At 41.0% G+C, this 18,872-nt stretch overlaps 1 protein-coding gene across 2 annotated transcripts; it reads right to left on the reverse strand.

Moving 5' to 3' along the window:
- Positions 1-1,026: 1,026 nt before the first annotated feature.
- Positions 1,027-9,566, reverse strand: rnf103 (ring finger protein 103; the record flags this gene model as incomplete). 2 transcript variants are annotated; one of them, XM_079229219.1, is made up of 8 exons in its annotated part: positions 1,027-3,000; positions 3,163-3,640; positions 4,052-4,138; positions 4,472-4,604; positions 4,804-5,226; positions 5,515-5,630; positions 8,175-8,323; positions 9,341-9,566. In XM_079229219.1, the coding sequence occupies 8 exons, from the start codon at positions 9,564-9,566 to the stop codon at positions 2,717-2,719; spliced, it is 1,896 nt and encodes a 631-aa protein (XP_079085345.1). In that variant the 3' UTR covers positions 1,027-2,716. The 2 variants fall into 2 exon arrangements, with proteins under 2 accessions (XP_079085345.1, XP_079085344.1); XM_079229218.1 differs by having other exon boundaries at positions 1,027-3,640.
- Between the last annotated feature and the right edge of the window lie 9,306 nt (positions 9,567-18,872).

Here is an 18,872-nt window from a genome sequence, read left to right on the forward strand (position 1 = left end):
TGAACATAGCCCGATGATTCCAGCCACGGGTGGTGCTGGCTGGAGGTTCTGTTGGATCTGCTGGAGATACAGATGGGGGTGCTGCATCTGAGAACGCAGATGGCTGCAGAGGCGGAGGGTGCGCTGTTCACGGGGGCGCGCGCGGCGCGTTTTGTGACTTTACAGTTGCTAATATGGGGAAATACAAAATGGTAAACCATATGTGTCTTGGTGCTTATAAGGTTAAAACAGCTCTGCAGGTCGGTCCACAGCGTGTGACCTCCATGCCTGTAATAGTGCAAAGAAATGTGAGCGTCTGTATGAACTCGCCATGTAGTGGGCAGCGCCGTGTTCAATACATGCACGGGTCAGACAGGAACTCCCGGGACACTTTTTTTTTTCTTCCCCAGTCTGTGGACACACGTCATTGAAGGCCTTGTTCTAAAACCTAAAACTCAAAAACACTGCACTATGGTAGTTGGCCTATGAAAATCCATCAATTAGCCGCATCGTTGTAAAAGCCGCAGTCTCAAAGCATGTGAAAAAAAGTAGCGCCTTATATGCCGGAAATTACGGGGTGTGTGTGTGTGTGTGTGTATACATACATACATACATACACCCTTTCCTGGACTAGAGCACTTTTTCAGAAGCAGAACAATTTGGAGAACAATTTGGAGTGTTACTCATGATGAAAATGACGTAATGTTAGATTTTAACATTTGGGAGACATTTAACCAAGCAGTGTTTCCTGTTATCAAGGAAGCATTTGCTGGCCATTGTTCCTTTTATCTAAAGATGTAGGGGTTTTCTGGTGTTGTTGTTACAGTGCTGTGTTCTTTGCCTTAAAATTACAATTAAATAATGTATATCATATACAGAGTGATATTTCATCACTTTATTGACCTAAGATGTATTTCCAGCGTAGATTTTGTTATTAGATTCTATGATTTCCTTCAGTTCCATGACGAAAAAACTTGCAGCATTGTTTGTCAGTACTACTTAATGATTAAATAATACCAGTGCATTCATTTATTTATTTATTGGGCAAACTCAACACATCTGACATATCATCATCTTATAAAGTTGATTATGGGGAATCCACACGTAACAGACAATTGTGTTTTGTATCCAATATTCACTGTCCTTTTAGCTCTGGTTATTAGCTCCCCAGGGACATATCTGTCTCTTTAGCTGTTGAATGTCCACTGTCCTCACCAGCTAGTCTCCAACTGTTGGACATAATTTCAGTTAAAAGGACAAGCTAATGGAGGCTGAAGGGGAACAGCTATAATTCTCTCTTGTCACTACTAGTGACACCTTTTACATTACACAGCGTCATTTGACCTCTGAAAATATAAAGTATTGATTAGTTCAGTTTAACTGGGCTGGTTTAGTGATGTAGCCAGCCTGACAGTGGCTGTACATGGCTTGTGGCCATGATCAAAAGTCACATCCAGAGGCTAGTTGTGGAGGTTTATCATCTCTGATATAACATTATATTATAGTAACCTTTAAAATATAGGAGTTGTGTCAAAATCATTTCAGTGTGCCTGAGGCCTTCATGACATCTCTTTAGATCCTTAAATACCACATTCACTGAGTAGAGGCTCCGCCACACACACTTCTTCAACCTTTAGGATTCCTTCATATATGTGAAACTTTGCTGTTGATCTTTACATCTTCGACCAAAGACATGTGCATGTGAGCAGCATCTAATGTGTTTTTACAATGCTGCACCATTGTACACTCACACCTGCGGTTTAGTGCAAATCAAGTCAGGGGATTTGGGCTTCAATATCATACTGGATATTATATCATGTCAAACTTGCCAGACATGTTGCTGAATACCGCCATCCTTACAAGCTGTACTTTGTATGCTCGCCTGAAAACAACTGGATGTGTTTGGGTTCTAATTGACACATCACAACTCCAGCACTAAATTGTAAATGCACTAGAGGCACAAACTATGAGATGGGATGTGGCAGATTACAGGTAGAAACTATTGATAAGGGCTCAGAAGGAAACTCGTTTTAAGAACATTCTCAGTGGATCATCACAATAAATACTTAAGTCATGTATAAATGAGGATTCTGAGTTGACTTTGGGGCCATTTCAACACCTTCAGAAGGACTTGAGATATTGATTGACAGTCAATGTACCGTTGTGATGACTGATGATCGTTGTACTTCTTTCTTGTGTTTAATAATGTGAGTGTTTGATAGAGACGACTATCCAGTTCCATCTGACATTTCTAAACAACACAAACAGCATGGAGGTGTTTGCATTTGCAGTCAGTCATGATACAGGATGGAGCAGTTAGTGGACATGTGTATACAGTTGTGTTTGGATGCAGTTGATAAGCATTAGATTAAATACACTTCTTGTCCAGCCTGAAATCACAACACCATGTGAAAGAAATCTCACAGGTGGTTTCTGGGTGAAAGAAGGCAAAACCAGAAAGATGTTTTTATTGCACTATAAAGTTTGCGGAAACTTCCACAACGGTTACTGTGTGAATCCACATCCTTTCTATGCAGAAACCATAGTTTCCTCCGTTCGAAATAATGGCCAGCATATTACCTTCAACGGTAATGGAAGCAAGCTGATTGAGGACAAATGCAGTCCCAATCACACCTACGGGTTATGTTTTCTCCTGAGCTCCTCTCCAGTCCCAGTTAAGCCAAATCAAGCTGTGATGGTATCAGACGGTCTCCATGGACACCGGGAGTGTTTCCCTTCAGTCCTGCAGTGCGTTTTCAGTAGAGCTGTGTGCAGCTCTATGTTGTTTCTTCTTGTAGCTGGGCCAGCGGCACACCGGGCAGCAGTGTCTGCCTGCTGCCAGCCACACCACGATGCAGTGCTGGTGGAAGGCGTGGCCACAGGGCAGACCCATCAGCAGCTCCTCCCCCACAAAATTCTCCAGACATACCACACACTCCGAGCAGTGCAGCATGCCACAGGGCCACATCGACCAATCACAGAGGCAGCCGTCCTTTAGTGTCTCGTTGGCAGATGTTGAGCCTCTGTTCCCATGGCAACAGCAGAAGGACTGACAGCTACTGCTGGCGTCCATGTTGTTGCACACAGACAGCTGTGTGTTGCTGTCCTGACTGCACAAAAAACTCTCGTGGCTGCTGCTGTGTGGAGGGGAATTCGTCTGCTTCCTGCTCTCTGTGTCTGAACGTAAACTATCTGTTTCTTCATCGAGCCTCCCACCACACCCCTCCCCCGCGTCGTCACCAACAGCTCTGAACCTCCAGGTTGGCAGGGCTGTGATATAGTCCATGTTTACTAAAGGGCGAAGCCAGAGGTCGGGGAAAGCCAAACGCTCTAATAAGAAGTTTTGGTCATCCTCCCAGTCGGAGGGGTCAGACGCGATTGGGTGGAGCAGATATGAAGTGTACCAGTCCCACAGACTGGCCAGCCACTCCAGGTTGGTGGTATTGTCCTCTTGGCTTCTGATGCCACAGCGGCGTTTCTTCTCAAAGTAGTCGACCAGCAGGCCGTGGGCCAGGTAGGTGGACAGGAAGAGAGCTGGGTGGGATGAGTAGAAGGTCCAGTCAGCTCTCACCAGGCTGGCCAATGTGGTGGTGTCAGCATAGCGAAGCAGCTTCAGACTATAACCATACAGAGTTTCCAGATAGGGCAGCTGGAGGATAGCCTATAGAAGTGATCAATCAGTGATAGTGATCAGTTAGTAAGGTAAGTATATGGTTATAAACAGGTATATCTTTCTATGACTGGGTAGGAACCCACTTTGCATGCAGGACATTTTACAGTTGACCAATAAACTTACTGCCTACCATTCCCTGAAAGAAAGAAAGAAAGAAAATATTTTATTTTCCTAATTGATGTGAACTTGTCTCCTTTCCTCTTCTGTGTTTACTGGGGATAGCAGATAGACACATTCAAACCTCAGCAGTCCTATGCTAAGAGCTAAAGGTCTTCTAGCCCAGTGGTCCCAAACTACTGGGCACATGCATGTGCGTGCATGAAGCCCCTTTGCTCAACACAAGAAGAATGAGTGGATAAAGATAGTACTGAGAACCGTGTGGTACGGATGATTTCCTACCAGAACAGGAAGCCAGGACCCGAGCAGGATGGAGTTGTAGGTTCCAAGTGTTCGGATCAGAACGACAAATCGTTTCACTGTTGCTCCCTGTCGATGAAAATGAATACATGTTTCAATTAAACTTGACAATAAATACAGAACTAACTCTACCTCTCTCTCTCTCACTGTGTATAACATATCTGATCAATGGTGACGTAATATTCACATTCTATGATAAATCAGCAGTACTACAGTTAGACAACAGTTACAAAAAGTCCTACATTCACTTCATTAGTCAGTCAGTAAAGGTAACAAACTCATTTTGCAGAATGAATATACATGTTATTGATAATGCAGTTTGTGCTCAAGTACCTCAAAATTGTACTTGATTAAAAGCACTTAATTTTCACCCCTGGGTCAAATAGAAAAACAGAAAGTGACCTGTGTGATGAAGAGGTCCATCCAGGCTAGCAAGTTGATCAGGACCAGACTGAGGACAAAAAGATCATTGACCTCCGGCTGGATCGATCGTAGGAAAGTATCCATGGCAGCCAGGGACAAGAACTCCCCCGTACTAGAGACAAGAGAGGAGGAGAGGAGGAGAGGAGGGAAGAGCAAGGAGACATGGGGCGAGGAGGAAAAGAGGAGCGGGTTGAGGGAGAGGAGAAGAGACGGAGTGAGGGGGAGGTGGAGACGAGGAGTGGAAGAAGAAACAGACTGATTTAGGACATTTGCATTTGTTTGTAAAAACAGTAATCCCATTGTTCGATCACCTGTTGCCATAGCGATAGATGCCCTCCGGCATCTTTAGAATGTAGGCAGGGCTCTGTGTCACATCAAGCTCTGATAGGATGCTGTGGTTGTCCCAGCGACGTACATCCACGAAGATGAACTCAATCCTGCCAGTGAACTTGACAGACAGCGCAGAGAAGAAGGCGGGCGGCTGGGACAGACGGGCGAACAGAAACATCTTCACCGGGTGGGCTGGATCAGAGCGCCACTCCTCCACCAGCTGCTCAGACTGATGCAGGGTTTTGATTCGATGAGCCACGTGTGAGGTCATCCAGCGGAAGATGTGCTCCGTTTCAATGCGACGGCCGTTGTATTCCTTTAGCATGACTTTACCCTTCGATGCCGATGTCTGGGGAACGGACATAATGAGAGTGGAGCGCTGCCATCCACGCTTGATACATGACCTGGTAGACACAACACAGACCCAGCATGTCAGTATTACACCACATCAGTCAATTTATATATATTATTTATTTTTCTACTGATTTATTATACTTTTGATCTTGTTTTCTACTCATTTCTTTTGTCTGTTTGCACTATCCACTATGCAGCTGTATTCCGGCTAATATCCCCACCGTGGACCAATAAAAGATTATTTTATCTGATCCAAATGAGCATCCTTTGTCATTTGCCTGTGTGCCCTGAGAGAAATGACAAGCGTCGGTGCATTTGAAGAAGACCCTGCTTCCCACCTGTAGTCATTAGAGCAGTTGAAGGTTCCAGTTCTGATCCCAAACTGAGACACTTTCTGCACCATCTTCCCCCAGTTGGACTGACTGAGCAGAGCATCCCGGTCCTGGGCGATGACCTGCAGGTACACACAGGGACATTAGCGGGTCAGACAGCTTCTGACAGTGGAAGCCCGAAACAGAAAGTAGTTCAACATCAACACGTCTGATCCATGTTGCGTTATCCATGTTGCGTTATCCCGTTCAAACGAAACATTACAGCCAGACTGTGTTGTTTTGGCCTTGGGGCAGAACGTAAATTGGATCTGATTTTGGTCCTAGAATGTCGTGACTATTCTTTGACAGAGTAAAGGGCAGGTGTGGAACACTCATTCCGAGTTCATGTTCTTGAATCCCATCAACACGTGATATGTATCTGGATACAATATGTAGGTAACACCCTCCGATTCCTGGATTTTGCATTTACACCTGGTATTAATAAGAATTCCTTTTATTTCCCTCCTGCACACATCGTGTTCAGAGGGGGTTTCATCAAGCAGGGATTATTGGGAAATACCTAATCTAACAAACGGAACCAGAATCAGTCTGTTTATTTCAAATAGTTTCGAGCCAATGTGAGCAGACTCACACAGAGTCAAATCCGGTTTAATTTACAAATTTGAAATGCAGAACTCATCACGTCTATTCCTTGTGAGGAAAACAAACAGGAGTGGATAGATGAGTTGAAATAAACTGTTACTGCACTCTGCTTGTTAGTATGAACTGGTGAGTTACAGTCAAGTGTGAGTATTGAAAACTTTCTTCATATAATAAGTGCTGAAAATTGTACATGTTTAAGATGACGATGCACCATACTATAAAACTACTTTGAAGTATCAAACAGGACCCTAGCCAGGTAATGAATGGTATTTAGTGCCATGCCAAATGTAATCTTCAAAAAGACTCATGTTATCAGTGCAGCAGTGTCGGGGAAGAACTTAAAAATAGTGTTTCAGTTGGACAGACTGATGTGTATCTCTTCCAATTGGTTTAACTTAAGCTGAAAACTAACCTGACCAGGACCAGCTCCTCATCTCATGCTGCTTGCTATAATATGGATGAAGCTCTGGTCAAATGTGTGTGTGTAACAATGCATTATTACCTGGACATTTTTTAAAATGGTGCACATTTTAATACCTCAAAATGTTTTCTATGATTATTAAGACATGGCAACAGCGACGCATGTACATGCTGCAGCCGGCTGCTCCCATGAATTAATCGTTTTGTTCTTGTTTATTACTTAGCATATGACAGAATACATTCATTAACATTGGAAAAGGAAGCATTGGGATTAAGTGCTCAGAGAAATGTAATCTGTGCTGCCCTCCAGGAAATGGAATAGAGCCGGTGACTCGCGACATGCAATGACAGAGAATTAGGGTTGGGGGAAAATATCGATACAGTATAGTATCGCGATAGTTTGCGTGGCGATATTGTATCGATACATGTAAGCCAAGTATTGATCTTTTATGTAATCAATTATGGGATCGGAGAAAGAAATGAGAAATGTGCGATCCGTGTGTAAATCAAACGCCTGGATTTCCTGTCCCTCATAGTGCTGCTGCACAGCTGTTGCGGTGCACAGGACAACATCTGTGACACGGCGCTGGTCAAAGACGTAAAAAAAAAAAAAGCATAAATCAAACTGGCTGCGGGTCCTCTCGTAGCGCTCGAAGCGGCCGGTGTTACGGATTAACAGGCGGCCGTGTTAACTGCCGACTTTTGGCAGAAAGACACCAATTAACTGTTAATCCGTAACACAGTCATCCCGACGGAGTTCCTGGAGAAGTCGGTGAAATTCCTACGGATAATATTATGAACCCAGACACGACGGCGTCTTTGGGATTTCCACAACAAGTATAAAGCAGAAATAGTGGTTATTTTCATGGTGGTTGGCAGAAATGAAAACTCTGCATGGCGATAAACCACAGAGATAAGCTCTGCCCCCTCTCCGGCACGTCCAGCTGGAATGAGGCGACTGTGCAGACTGTAATGCAGACTGTAATACAGACTGTAATACAAGCTGTAATACAAGCTGTTCAGTTTGTCAGGTGCAACATTTATGAAAGTGTTGGTCAGTTTGTCCCATTTTCTGCAATAAAAATGATTGAAGTGAGATGAACAGACTGAAAACTTTATCTTATTAGATGAAATATGTTGACAGTTTTCCTTTGGTGACAATTTGCGGTTGAAAAAAGGTAATAAATCGCAATACTCCTTTATTTATTTATATATATATATATATTTATATATATATATATATATATATATATCGCAATACTTAATGTATCGTGATAATATTGTATCGGGACTTAAATATCGTGATAATATCGTGGACCTCTGGTGATTCCTACCCCTACAGAGGATGTGCTTCTAATTGTATAATCAGCCTGATCAATATGCTCACGGCTCAGGATAGATAAAATTTAAAAAAGGTAAATTAAACAATCTGTGATTTGCATGTAAGCAGTGCTCATGAAATTGTCACTGGCTGACTTCCTGAGTGAAAGGTTGACGGATTAAGACAACGTGATATTCCTGCTGTATGCAACAGAATCATTGTCATGTCCACTTAATCAGGCAACACTACTATGTTTTAATATACTATTATTAAGTGCCTTTACCTGAACTAGCCATATCCCATCTTTAGTGTCCTCCACTAATTCATAGAAGTGCATCTCTCCGCTGAAGTGTGTTGTGCTGGCATCTCCTGCCTCCGTCTGCTCCTTCTCTTTCTTGATGGCTGAGTACAGCTCGCCCTGTGTCAACTCTCCTGTGGGGGAAAAGGACAACGGATTTAAAAAAGACTAAGAATGTATCCTCTCCCCAAAAAATTGTAAGCCAATACATATTATTTAATTCCAGGTATAACAAATACTAGTGCTAGGTAATAATAAGAACATCCATGTTGACCCGTATGTATTTGCATTTGTCAACATTTGATTTCATCTCATTGAAATTGCAGGTAAATTGTCAATTTTGAAATAACATAAATAAAAGATGACAGGAACTTGAATTGACCATTTATTGGTATTGAATAATATCTGTAATGACAGGCATCATTAAGTACCCAAAGTACAGCAAGTAGAGATTTAAACCAGTTATAGGTATAGGTCCACGCCAACAAGTCATTGATCCACCTCCACATGCTACTTGGATATGTGAGGTGGAGAATGTGGGGAAAGCCAACTGCAGATTATTTCTATGAGTCTGTAAATTTTGCTGAAGATGGTTCTTTGATGGAAACATGTTTTCAGAGCTCATAACTAGATACACAAATAAGATATTAGACAAACAACACTGGCCAATCAGGAGAAGGGATTTATGAAGGTGTTTGGTAAAGATTACACACTAGAGATGTCCCCATCACGTTTTGTTGTCCCTTTTCGGTTTTTGTAATGCGTCATTACTTGGTATCAGGTGGCACTGTTCTTTAACTTATGATTACATATTCTGGTGGACTTCGCAATGCGTTTCAATTATTCTCCCCTCTTCTTATCCCACTATCGCGCAGTCCAGCTGTCATTAGTCACGTTGTATTCTTCACTTACCGACTCCAGAACATTATATAGAAACAGTCCTCGTCACTCCTGTGAAACACACGTCGGTATCCTCCTCATTGTCTTTGCCGAAATGTAAATGTAATGTTTTAGAGATAGGAAATTGTATTCCTCAGCTACTGTATATATTTGCTATGTATGCACTTGGCCGCGACTAATGTGTCACAAGCACCCGTACCCGTATGGATGTTCTGGCCCTTACTTGGTATCCGACTGAAGCCGACCTTTACCTGATTTCTCGACTAGCTCGCTGACATCCTTCTTCTCGGCCAGTCCGGAGTACCCCAGCCCTCGACACTCCAGGATGGTCTTCAACTTCTTATAACTAAGAGTGACTGGATCAACCAGTTGAGTGGCGAACATACCGGTCTCATACCAAACGACCGCCTCAAAGATCCTCGCTAGCATGAATAACACTATGAAATACAGGAGCAGGAAGAACAGCTTCAACCACATCTTACAGCCGGACGAGAGCGCTGCTGCCGCAAAACTATGTCTCCGTCATAGAGTGCGAGTGACAACTGGACGCGCTACCCAGGCTTCCAATCACCTTCCTGCGTTAAAGTTACCCATTCACGACGGATAACGTTATTAGCTTACGTTAATTTATTTGTCAGACCTGCATCGTTTGTTCGAGTGTGTCTGGGAAGATATTCCCTGGCCGTTCGCTTCTGTCACCAGTAATTCACAATCACCAATCCTGCTAACGGTGACAGCTAGCTAACTAGCTTAGCATCGCAGTTAGGCCTCGCTATCAAACAAAACAAACAGGCCAAGCTCCAGCGTCTGCTGCACGCGCTGCAGTTTGCCACTGAGCGTCAGTGGCTCGTGATAACTGCTGCTGTGGTCCCAGATATCACAACATTACAAAATGACAGTAATGACGGATCTGCTTTTTCGGTCCGATCAGCTGGTGCACACAGAAGAGCTGACGTCATATCCGGCTCCACCTCGCATATGTAAACAAGCTACAAAATAAAAGACTTGAAACCACTGAAATGGAAACTGAAAAAAATCCAGTTATAAATGTGGGTATAATACTCGATAACAATTATTGTTATGTCACAAAATCCTCGCATTTGATCAGTCTTCTACCGTTGAACTCTACAGAAATCATTTTGTAGCTTTTACTTCAGGAAAATACAAGTAATCATATCATCTGATCTGCGGCAGTATGTCTTGGACACTCGGGTGAAGAGAGGAGAAGAGCTGTCAACTGATCACCACCTGATGCAACAACAATAACGATCACAACACACTCAACAACAACACACTGTCCGGTGTTTGTCCGAAACAGAGCGGAGCCCAGCATGCAGCAACGACGAAAAGGGCCTACCAACAGCTAGCCTACAACAGAAATTAAGAAGACATTACATGTTTGTTTGTTTTTCCAAGAAAGAACAAACACATAGGCCTACAACCAATCATTTAACCTAGTCCATAGGGCCAGTAGGCTGGATAAAACCAGATGACTCACCATTAGTAGAGCGGGAGACGACGGTTGGCCGCCAAGTGAAATCTGCGTAGGACAGTGTCCCTCCATTCACTCCTGAACTTCTTTGTTAAGTCCTTCTCGAAAGCATAATCAGGTTGGCCTTTCATTTGTGGAGCATCGACTGTCTGTGATCAAAATGATATTGCTCCTTTTTTCAGGAGAAATGTAAAAATCGGAAAGTATTTGTCATCATTATATGTTATAAAGGCTTAAAACACTGTGTAAAAAGTAAAAGGTTAAGAAATGTATTTTAATTTGTATCATATTTCTCTACTAAACAATTGAAAATAAACATGACCAAAGCTTTTGAGATTACAGAAATGAAATGTAACATATTTTACATCTTCTCAAAAAGTTTTGTTTGCATAGAGCAGCGGTTCCCAAACTTTTTAGGCCACGCACTCCCTTCTACATCCCCACCGGGTTCACGCACCTCTAATCCCCCACACCTTAAAAAAAAAACGCAACAGAGCCTATTTATAGCCGCATAAAATCGGACCAATGCGAGAACTGTTTGCTCGCGCGTGGTGTTTGTTACAAGATTTAGTCCGCTGTATAAATTTCAGTTACACAAGGCGTCACTTTTAAAGAGCAATAAGGATGGCGAGGACACACGCACAGGCTCAGAGGCAGATTGCATTTCACATTTATTTACTTAAACACAGTAAGCCACGTAAAGAACAAAGAGTGGCACATCCATAGGCTCAGAGACAGATATAAATAAAAAAAGGAGGCTTTTTTCTTAGTCTGATGCTCACTCTCGTCTCATCTTTCTCCGACTCTCTCTCTGTCCCTCTCCTCTTTTATTACTGATAGCTTCAGATGTCCCACCTGACAGCTTCCCCGATTTCAGCCAGTTTAACATATGTTCATGGATGTTGCTGAATGAATGAAATGACGTTAGGTGCACAAGCTAGGCTAGCTAGTGTGTACGTAAAAGACAGTCTGGCGGCCGGACCGGAAGTGCATCTATTTATTAAATTGTACGTTTTTAATTGTAATTAAATGTAAATCTTACAAAGGGAATTTTATAATTAAAGAATCCTACTTATTTTTTTTTTAAATTATGTTTAATATTAATTATTACACCATTAGACCACCATTACATTTTTCCTCTCGCGCACCCCCTAGAGGCAGCTCGCGCGCACCACACTTTGGGAATCCCTGGCATAGAGCATTCAATGTCCATGTTATAGGCTTTTATATGTGTCCATGTTATAGGCTTTTATATGTGTCCATGTTATAGGCTTTTATATGTGTCCATGTCCAGGCGTTTTAGAGATTTGTTCATCTCCCTGAAGCAGTTCCTGTCCAGCTGAAGACAGAACCCATTATTGCCCTCCTCAAACATCCAGACAGGCTTTTTTAGAGGCAGCTAGAACAGTGTTTCCTCCCCAAAATGACTTTCTGCCTGTCCTTCTTTGTGTTTGTGTGGACAGAAAAGTGGCCTTTAGTGGGGGGTTTAGGTGGGCCAGCAAGTGACAGTACTCTCAGAAACTATACTAATACTATTATTTACAACCACGACATATTATTTCCAAAGAAAACACCACTCAAAAGGCAGTGAAAAGCCAGTCAAACTCTCTTCCCTGCTCTCTCGTCTGCTCTCTGCTGCTGCTCTGCCCTACTCTCTTCCACCCCTCCCCCACAGACAAGCTCGCCGCCGTTTTTCTATACCATTACCGTGATGGACCGCATGGCATTGGAAATCTTAGTTTTGCATCCTGTTTGCATATTACTTCCTGTGACAGCTCCTGTCGCCGGCGACATTGGGTACATCCCAAGTCTCTAAATTGTCGTTTCCTTGCTCCTCGATCCTCGATTGAACCGGAAGTGGTTCTGCGCCGCCATCTTGACGGCCGTCCCAAAGCTCTTTGTAAGAGCCATAATAGACTTTTTTAGACGTGTTTAGTGATTTATAGAAGTGTGTTGAAATGCTCCTTTAAGTTACGTTACTGACTAGTCAGAGCCTATATCCCTCAGTTGAGATTAATCAGTCTGCGGAGCAAGACAGTTTTTTGACCGTTGTGCCAAGTTGAGCACTGAATGACTCTTGTATCTTCATTTTGTTAAGTAAACCTTTTAAAATGGAGTTACTGCCTCTGAAGATTCATTACGCGTCAAGCTCACTGCCCACACACAGACTGTAACAATAGTGGTAATAGGGATTACCGGACGGAGACAAGATTGCCGCTACATTTGAGTCAAAAAACTTTGCTCACGATAAGAAAAAGAAAGGATTATCACGCGGAATGAACCTTTTTGCATGGATGAGGACCAAGTCAAAGCCTTCATAATGGATGAACTAAGTTATTGTGGATGATATTCATGAAGATTTCGCCACAAGATCAACAGACAGAAAGCTACATCGCACACCGTGCTAGCTTACTGAAGTACCTCGTTAGCGGAAACGCTGCGTGCTGTGGAACGAGCCAAGCGAGCTGGCGTGGCGAGTACACAGTAGAGGTGAACATTAGTGGAACCTGGACAACAACCATCTCTGGAAAACCGGCGCACACTGAAAGAAACTGTTGGACATTAGCTTCTCAAGAGACAACAATATATATTTTTAAGGTGCAAAATAGATACAAAATAAATGAACATAAATACAAGAAATAAAAAACAGGATTTTGACTTTCATACGTGCAAAAATATTCATGAAGGGCACAAACACATGGCACAGTTTGATTTTTCGATATTAATCATTTCAGCTTAAAAATACTTTTTTTTAAATTTCTTTTATTTTGTATCTATTTTGCACCTTCAAAATATATATTGTTGTGCTATGTTAATATGGTAATTATATTATATTATTTGTATTTTATTTCCGCACTACTTAAAGACCCTGTTTTGAATTAAAATAATTATTTAAAAAATCTGAAAGTCCCTCTATATGAAACTATACATTTAAAATGTACTCAAGAATTACCGTAGTGTGATTCTGTGGTGTTTTCGGAAAACACAAAGCAGAAAATTTAAAGCATGTAAGAAAACAACACAACAATTAAATACCACTAAAACGTTTCCAAAATGTAAATCATCACATTTACGTCTACTGTCAGTCTCCTATCACTATGAAGTGGAATTAGTTCAGCTAGTTAGCTCAAAGAGGGGACTTTGAAGGTCTTTTATTTTGTAATTTCTTGAGGTAGTCTACTATCACTATGAAGTGGAATTAGTCAATAACAAGAGACATTTCCTTTCAATTTTAATCTGAAAGTAGACTTAAATTAACTTGTGAATTGATTTTTAGTCGGCTCAAGGAGGGGACTTTGAAGGTCTTTTATTTTGTAATTAAACATCAAAATGCTTTGATTGTCTCTAGGTCACATCTTGAGGTAGTCTACTACACTGTAAAATCTAATTAGTTGACCTTACTTAAAACAAGTATGCAAACTCGTTGCCTCAAAAACATTAAGCAAAGTAACCTTAAGATTAGTGAGTTAGAAAAGCTTGATTATTTTAAGTGTGCAGTACTAAATTAAGTAGTAACACTAAATAAATAAAATTAAGTTCATGTAACTTAATAACCATGCTTAGTGTTAAGTTAATTTTTAAATTTGTGTGAACTGTTTGATACAAATTTAACCCCATTTAGAATTACTAAATAACTACAACTTACTACTCACTAGTTTTTTGAGTTCACTTAAATTAAACAAACTAATTTCCTTGAATGGGTCCATGTTCTCTCTCTAGCTGTTGTTACCTAATAAAGGCAAAAACACCACAAAGATATACTTTAAAAGAACACTCATTGGGTTGATTCAGCTGCATTACAACATTTATTCAAATAAATAAATAATTGCATCATTGACAGATCTATCCTGAACAATAAGCATTTGATATTGTTATTACTTTTAATTCCAATTTGCCCAATATAAAAGTTGTATTACTCATGTAATAACCTTACAATAATCAATCAAATGACTGTTCTCCATCCTCTTGTTATATTAAATTTATTTTTAAATCTAATTGTAAAATTGCTCATAGTGTGATCTATGTTAGGCTATTGTAATAACAATGTGCATTAAATCTATTATTCAGCCTCAAGTGTTCTGTTCCCAAGTATCACTTTCTTGTACATTCAAATACAAAACAGCAGCTAAACAACAAACGTGTGGTTTGATTGGACTGTGTACCATGACAAGGACAAGTCAAAAATAAATTCTATGCATGTAACAGTCTTACAATACTAAACAGGTAAACACCTGATAAGTACAGGACTTCAGTGCATGAAAATTATTGCATTTCTGATCAAAACTGAAAGTACAACAAATGCTTTTGTGTCCCAAAGCGAGCATCAGTCCAAGGTTTAAACAAGGTTAAAGAAAAAAAATCACTCCTTGGGGTTTGTATTTGTACTACATTAAAGTTCTCCCAAAACACAAATATAAACAGGTCCACCTTGCTACAACAACTCTTTGTAACACAATGTGGCACTATTTCCACCATTAGCATACCAGCATAACATGGTACAGACTTGAATGGATTTTTTTTATTTTATTGAGATCGTAAACAAGCCAGCTCAGTTACATAAAAGCATCAAACTTTATCTGAGAACATGAGAACATTATTATAACTTGCAAATTGCTGACAGCTGATGGCTCTTTACTAGTCTAATCCAGGAGACTGTTCTTCAAAGTTAACAGTTTTGGTGGGAGGTTTTTCTTTCCCAGTCCAAGCATCACAGTCTGAATGAAGTTGAGTGTATTTGCCATGCATTTTGGGTAACCCCAATGCAAAGCATATGTAAGCCCAAACAACAGACAAACTGCCTGAGGCAAGTTTTTAATACGATCCATGACGATACCTCCCTCCAGAAGGATGGCAGTGGAGATGGGCTGGAGGTCCACTGAACTTGGACCCTCGTGAGGACTATCTTCACTGACAACTGTCAGCACACCAACAGTGATGCATTCTAGGGCCTCGTCTCTTGCTCTATCTCCCCCACACACACACATACACACACACACACACACACACACACACACACACACACACACACACACACACACACACACACACACACACACACTTCAGTATTGGCAATGTATGCTTTTCTAAAACATGAATTTTTAGTGCTGAAAGCATTTGCTAGATAGTATGGTTTTAAAAATGTGTTCACATGTATTGTCAAACAGAACAATTTGGTATGGTTAAACTGAAGCTATGGTCCACAAGGTCCATATATTCTTGAACAGTGACACCAACCTTTCAACCTAGACTTCTGCTCCTTAGATTTAAAATGAATTAATGTACATTTTTATGTACAAGCTATTTAAATACCTCTCATATTGGCTGTGGAGTACAAAATGTATGTTGTATATTGTGCAGATAGAATTACATCTTCTGTCAGCACAGGTATAGTTTTATATTAATGCACACCAAACTTTTACTTATGTGCAAGTACTTACAGAGCATGTCTTGAAGAAATCACTGGAGTCGTCACCAAGTAAAATCGGAATGCCTTTGAGGACAACAGAGCAAAGTACTGTCACGTCTGGTGTCTAAGGATACAGAGAGAGAGAAAAGACCAGTTAACAGAGTTATTTGGCACAAGCACAGGTCAGACAAAAAATAGAACAGGTTGATCTGGATCATCTCATTTAGAACTTGATTGATAAACTATTATACAGATCAAAAGCAAAGTGAACCTACTTACCATCCAGCTCATGTGCTGCATCAGCTCACTGAGTTTCCGGCCAACAGTTTCCTTTTTTGTTTTGAAAATTTCGATGAACCGCGGGGTGTACTGGTCCAGAGCCTCAAAGAAGTCTCCCTCAAGATTCATACTGGCGATTCTGTTGAACTCGAGAAACACCTTAAAAAGTAGAGAGAGGGGTGGGTAGGGATGGAGAGATGGCAGCCGGGTTTACATTCCAACAAGTGTGTTTGGATTTCTAGCCACACACCTTAAATTTCTTTTTGACTGGCATTATTTTATTGGTTGAGAACAAAAAAAAAATAATAACAAGAGTCATTTCCCTTCAAATCTAAAAGGAGACTTAAATTAACTAGTAAATTGATCTGTAGTCAGCTCAAGGAGGGGATTTTGAAGGTCTTTTATTTTGTAATTAAACATCAAAATGCTTTGATTGTTTCTGGGTCACATCTTGAGGTAATGTACTATCAATATGAAGTGGAATTAGTTAATAACAAGAGTAGGGCTGCAACAACGAATCGATAAAAATCGATTAACAAAAGTGTTGGCAACGAATTTCATTATCGAGTCGTTGTGTCGCGCGATTATTACGGCAGTCATAAAGTCGCGGAGAGAAAAAAAAGAGCGGCGCAGAGCCGCCAGCGTGTCTGAGATTGGAGTGAGAGACTGAGAAACGCTGAAGTCGTGATCTTAGCAAAAATAGAACATCTTGGATGTGACGGGTCGAGTCTTGGCCAACCAGCGTTAAAATGTCTACAGCGTCTTCATTTCCCTCAAACTTGTTTTTAATGGAAGCTAGTCAGCTTGCTATCACGTTAGCTAATGTGTTTGGGTTGTATATTGTCGTTAAAGTTCCGTTACAGTTCAGTCTTGCTTGTAAACAACCACAACGTGGTGAAACATGCCGTAACCCCCCGGTCTGGTTCGGTTCACGCTGTCACTCGTTAACGTTTAATCGGCACACCGGTGGATCTGGCTGTAGGTTGTTTTTTTACTCAAAGTAGACTGAATCAAATCACGTAGTTGGGCTTAGCCAACAACGTCATTTCGTGGTCGTAAGAGGCCCAGAATGAAATAGTTTAAGGAAGAGGACTCTGTATATGCAGCGCTGAGATGAGGTGGAGCTGGGCCTTCAAGGTTTCGGTCAAAACAGACGTGAGGGGAGCAGTGCAGCTTCCCACCGTCCCAGTGTTTCATACATATTGATAAAGCAGGGCATGCTAAAGCAGCCTCTGCTCCAAGGAGATCAATTACAGTAAAAAAAAAAAAAAAGGGCTCACATTTGGCAGATGTAAAGCATACATGTGTATGTTTTTAGTGTTAGTCCATTTTAATCTAATTTGTTTAATTAACAGCTCAGGGATGTTCAAGGAGCAACCTGTTTGTGCTTTGTGAACATGTGTTGCACTGTGAATTTGCACTGTTTTTGAACAAAGGGTTGGAAATTAATGTTTTTTTGCTTTTTTATCCGATTCATCGATTAATCGAAAAAATAATCAACCGATTAATCGATTATTAAAATAATCGTTAGTTGCAGCCCTAAACAAGAGACATTTCCTTTGAATTTTAATCTGAAAGTAGACATAAATTAACTCGTGAATTGATTTTTAGTCGGCTCTAGGAGGGGACTTTGAAGGTCTTTTATTTTGTAATTAAACATCAAAATGCTTTGATTGTCTATGGGTCCCATCTTGAGGTAGTCTACTATCACTATGAAGTGGAATTAATTAATAACAAGAGTCATTTCCCTTCAAATCTAAAAGTAGACATACATTAACTAATAAATTGATCTGTAGTCAGCTCAAGGAGGGGATTTTGAAGGTCTTTTATTTTGTAATTAAACATCAACACGCCTTGATTGTCTCTGGGTGACATCTTGGGGTAGTCTACTATTAACACAAAGTGGAATTAGTGGAATTTCCTTTCAAATAGCGTTTATTTTGAAATTGCCTTGGGAGGGACTAAGACGCAAGGAAAAGACGCAAGTGAGGGAAACGCAGATGCAATTTAGAGACTTGGGATGTACACATTGTTGTTTCCTCGCTCCTCGATTGAACCGGAAGTGGTTCTGCGCCGCCATCTCGTCCCAAAGCTCTTATTCTGCTCTGAGGAGGGAGGATTGAGGAGCGAGGAGGGAAATCGGAGGAGTCATGATCGAGGAGTCCCGAGAGCGAGCTTCCAGGAAGCGTTTTAACGCTGGACACGCCCCCTCGCTGTTCATCTGTTATGTGATTGGACGCTGCAGCTGAGCGGACTGATCACTGGAGTTTCATACCAGAGATGATCACAGATTAAACTCAAGTTATATATTATATATATTTTCTTATTCACCATCTGGTTAAAATATGTTCATTGTAGGTCTGAACAACAAAAGGACCACAAACAACTGTCTTCAAATATTTGATCTGTTTCCCTCAATAACTTGTATTATGTATGTAATTAAAATCAGAGAGAGCTGGAGAGAGGAAACACTTTTTACATCACGTAATGGAGAGAAACTATATTTATAATGTGGGTTATTTTATAATCATGTCACAATCAGAATTTCATACCAACGTAAATAATACATAATTAAATAAGACGCATTTGGCCGGTAGAAATGGAT

Source organism: Taurulus bubalis, assembly GCF_910589615.1.
Source record: "Taurulus bubalis genome assembly, chromosome: 13".
Lineage (NCBI taxonomy): Eukaryota > Metazoa > Chordata > Actinopteri > Perciformes > Cottidae > Taurulus > Taurulus bubalis.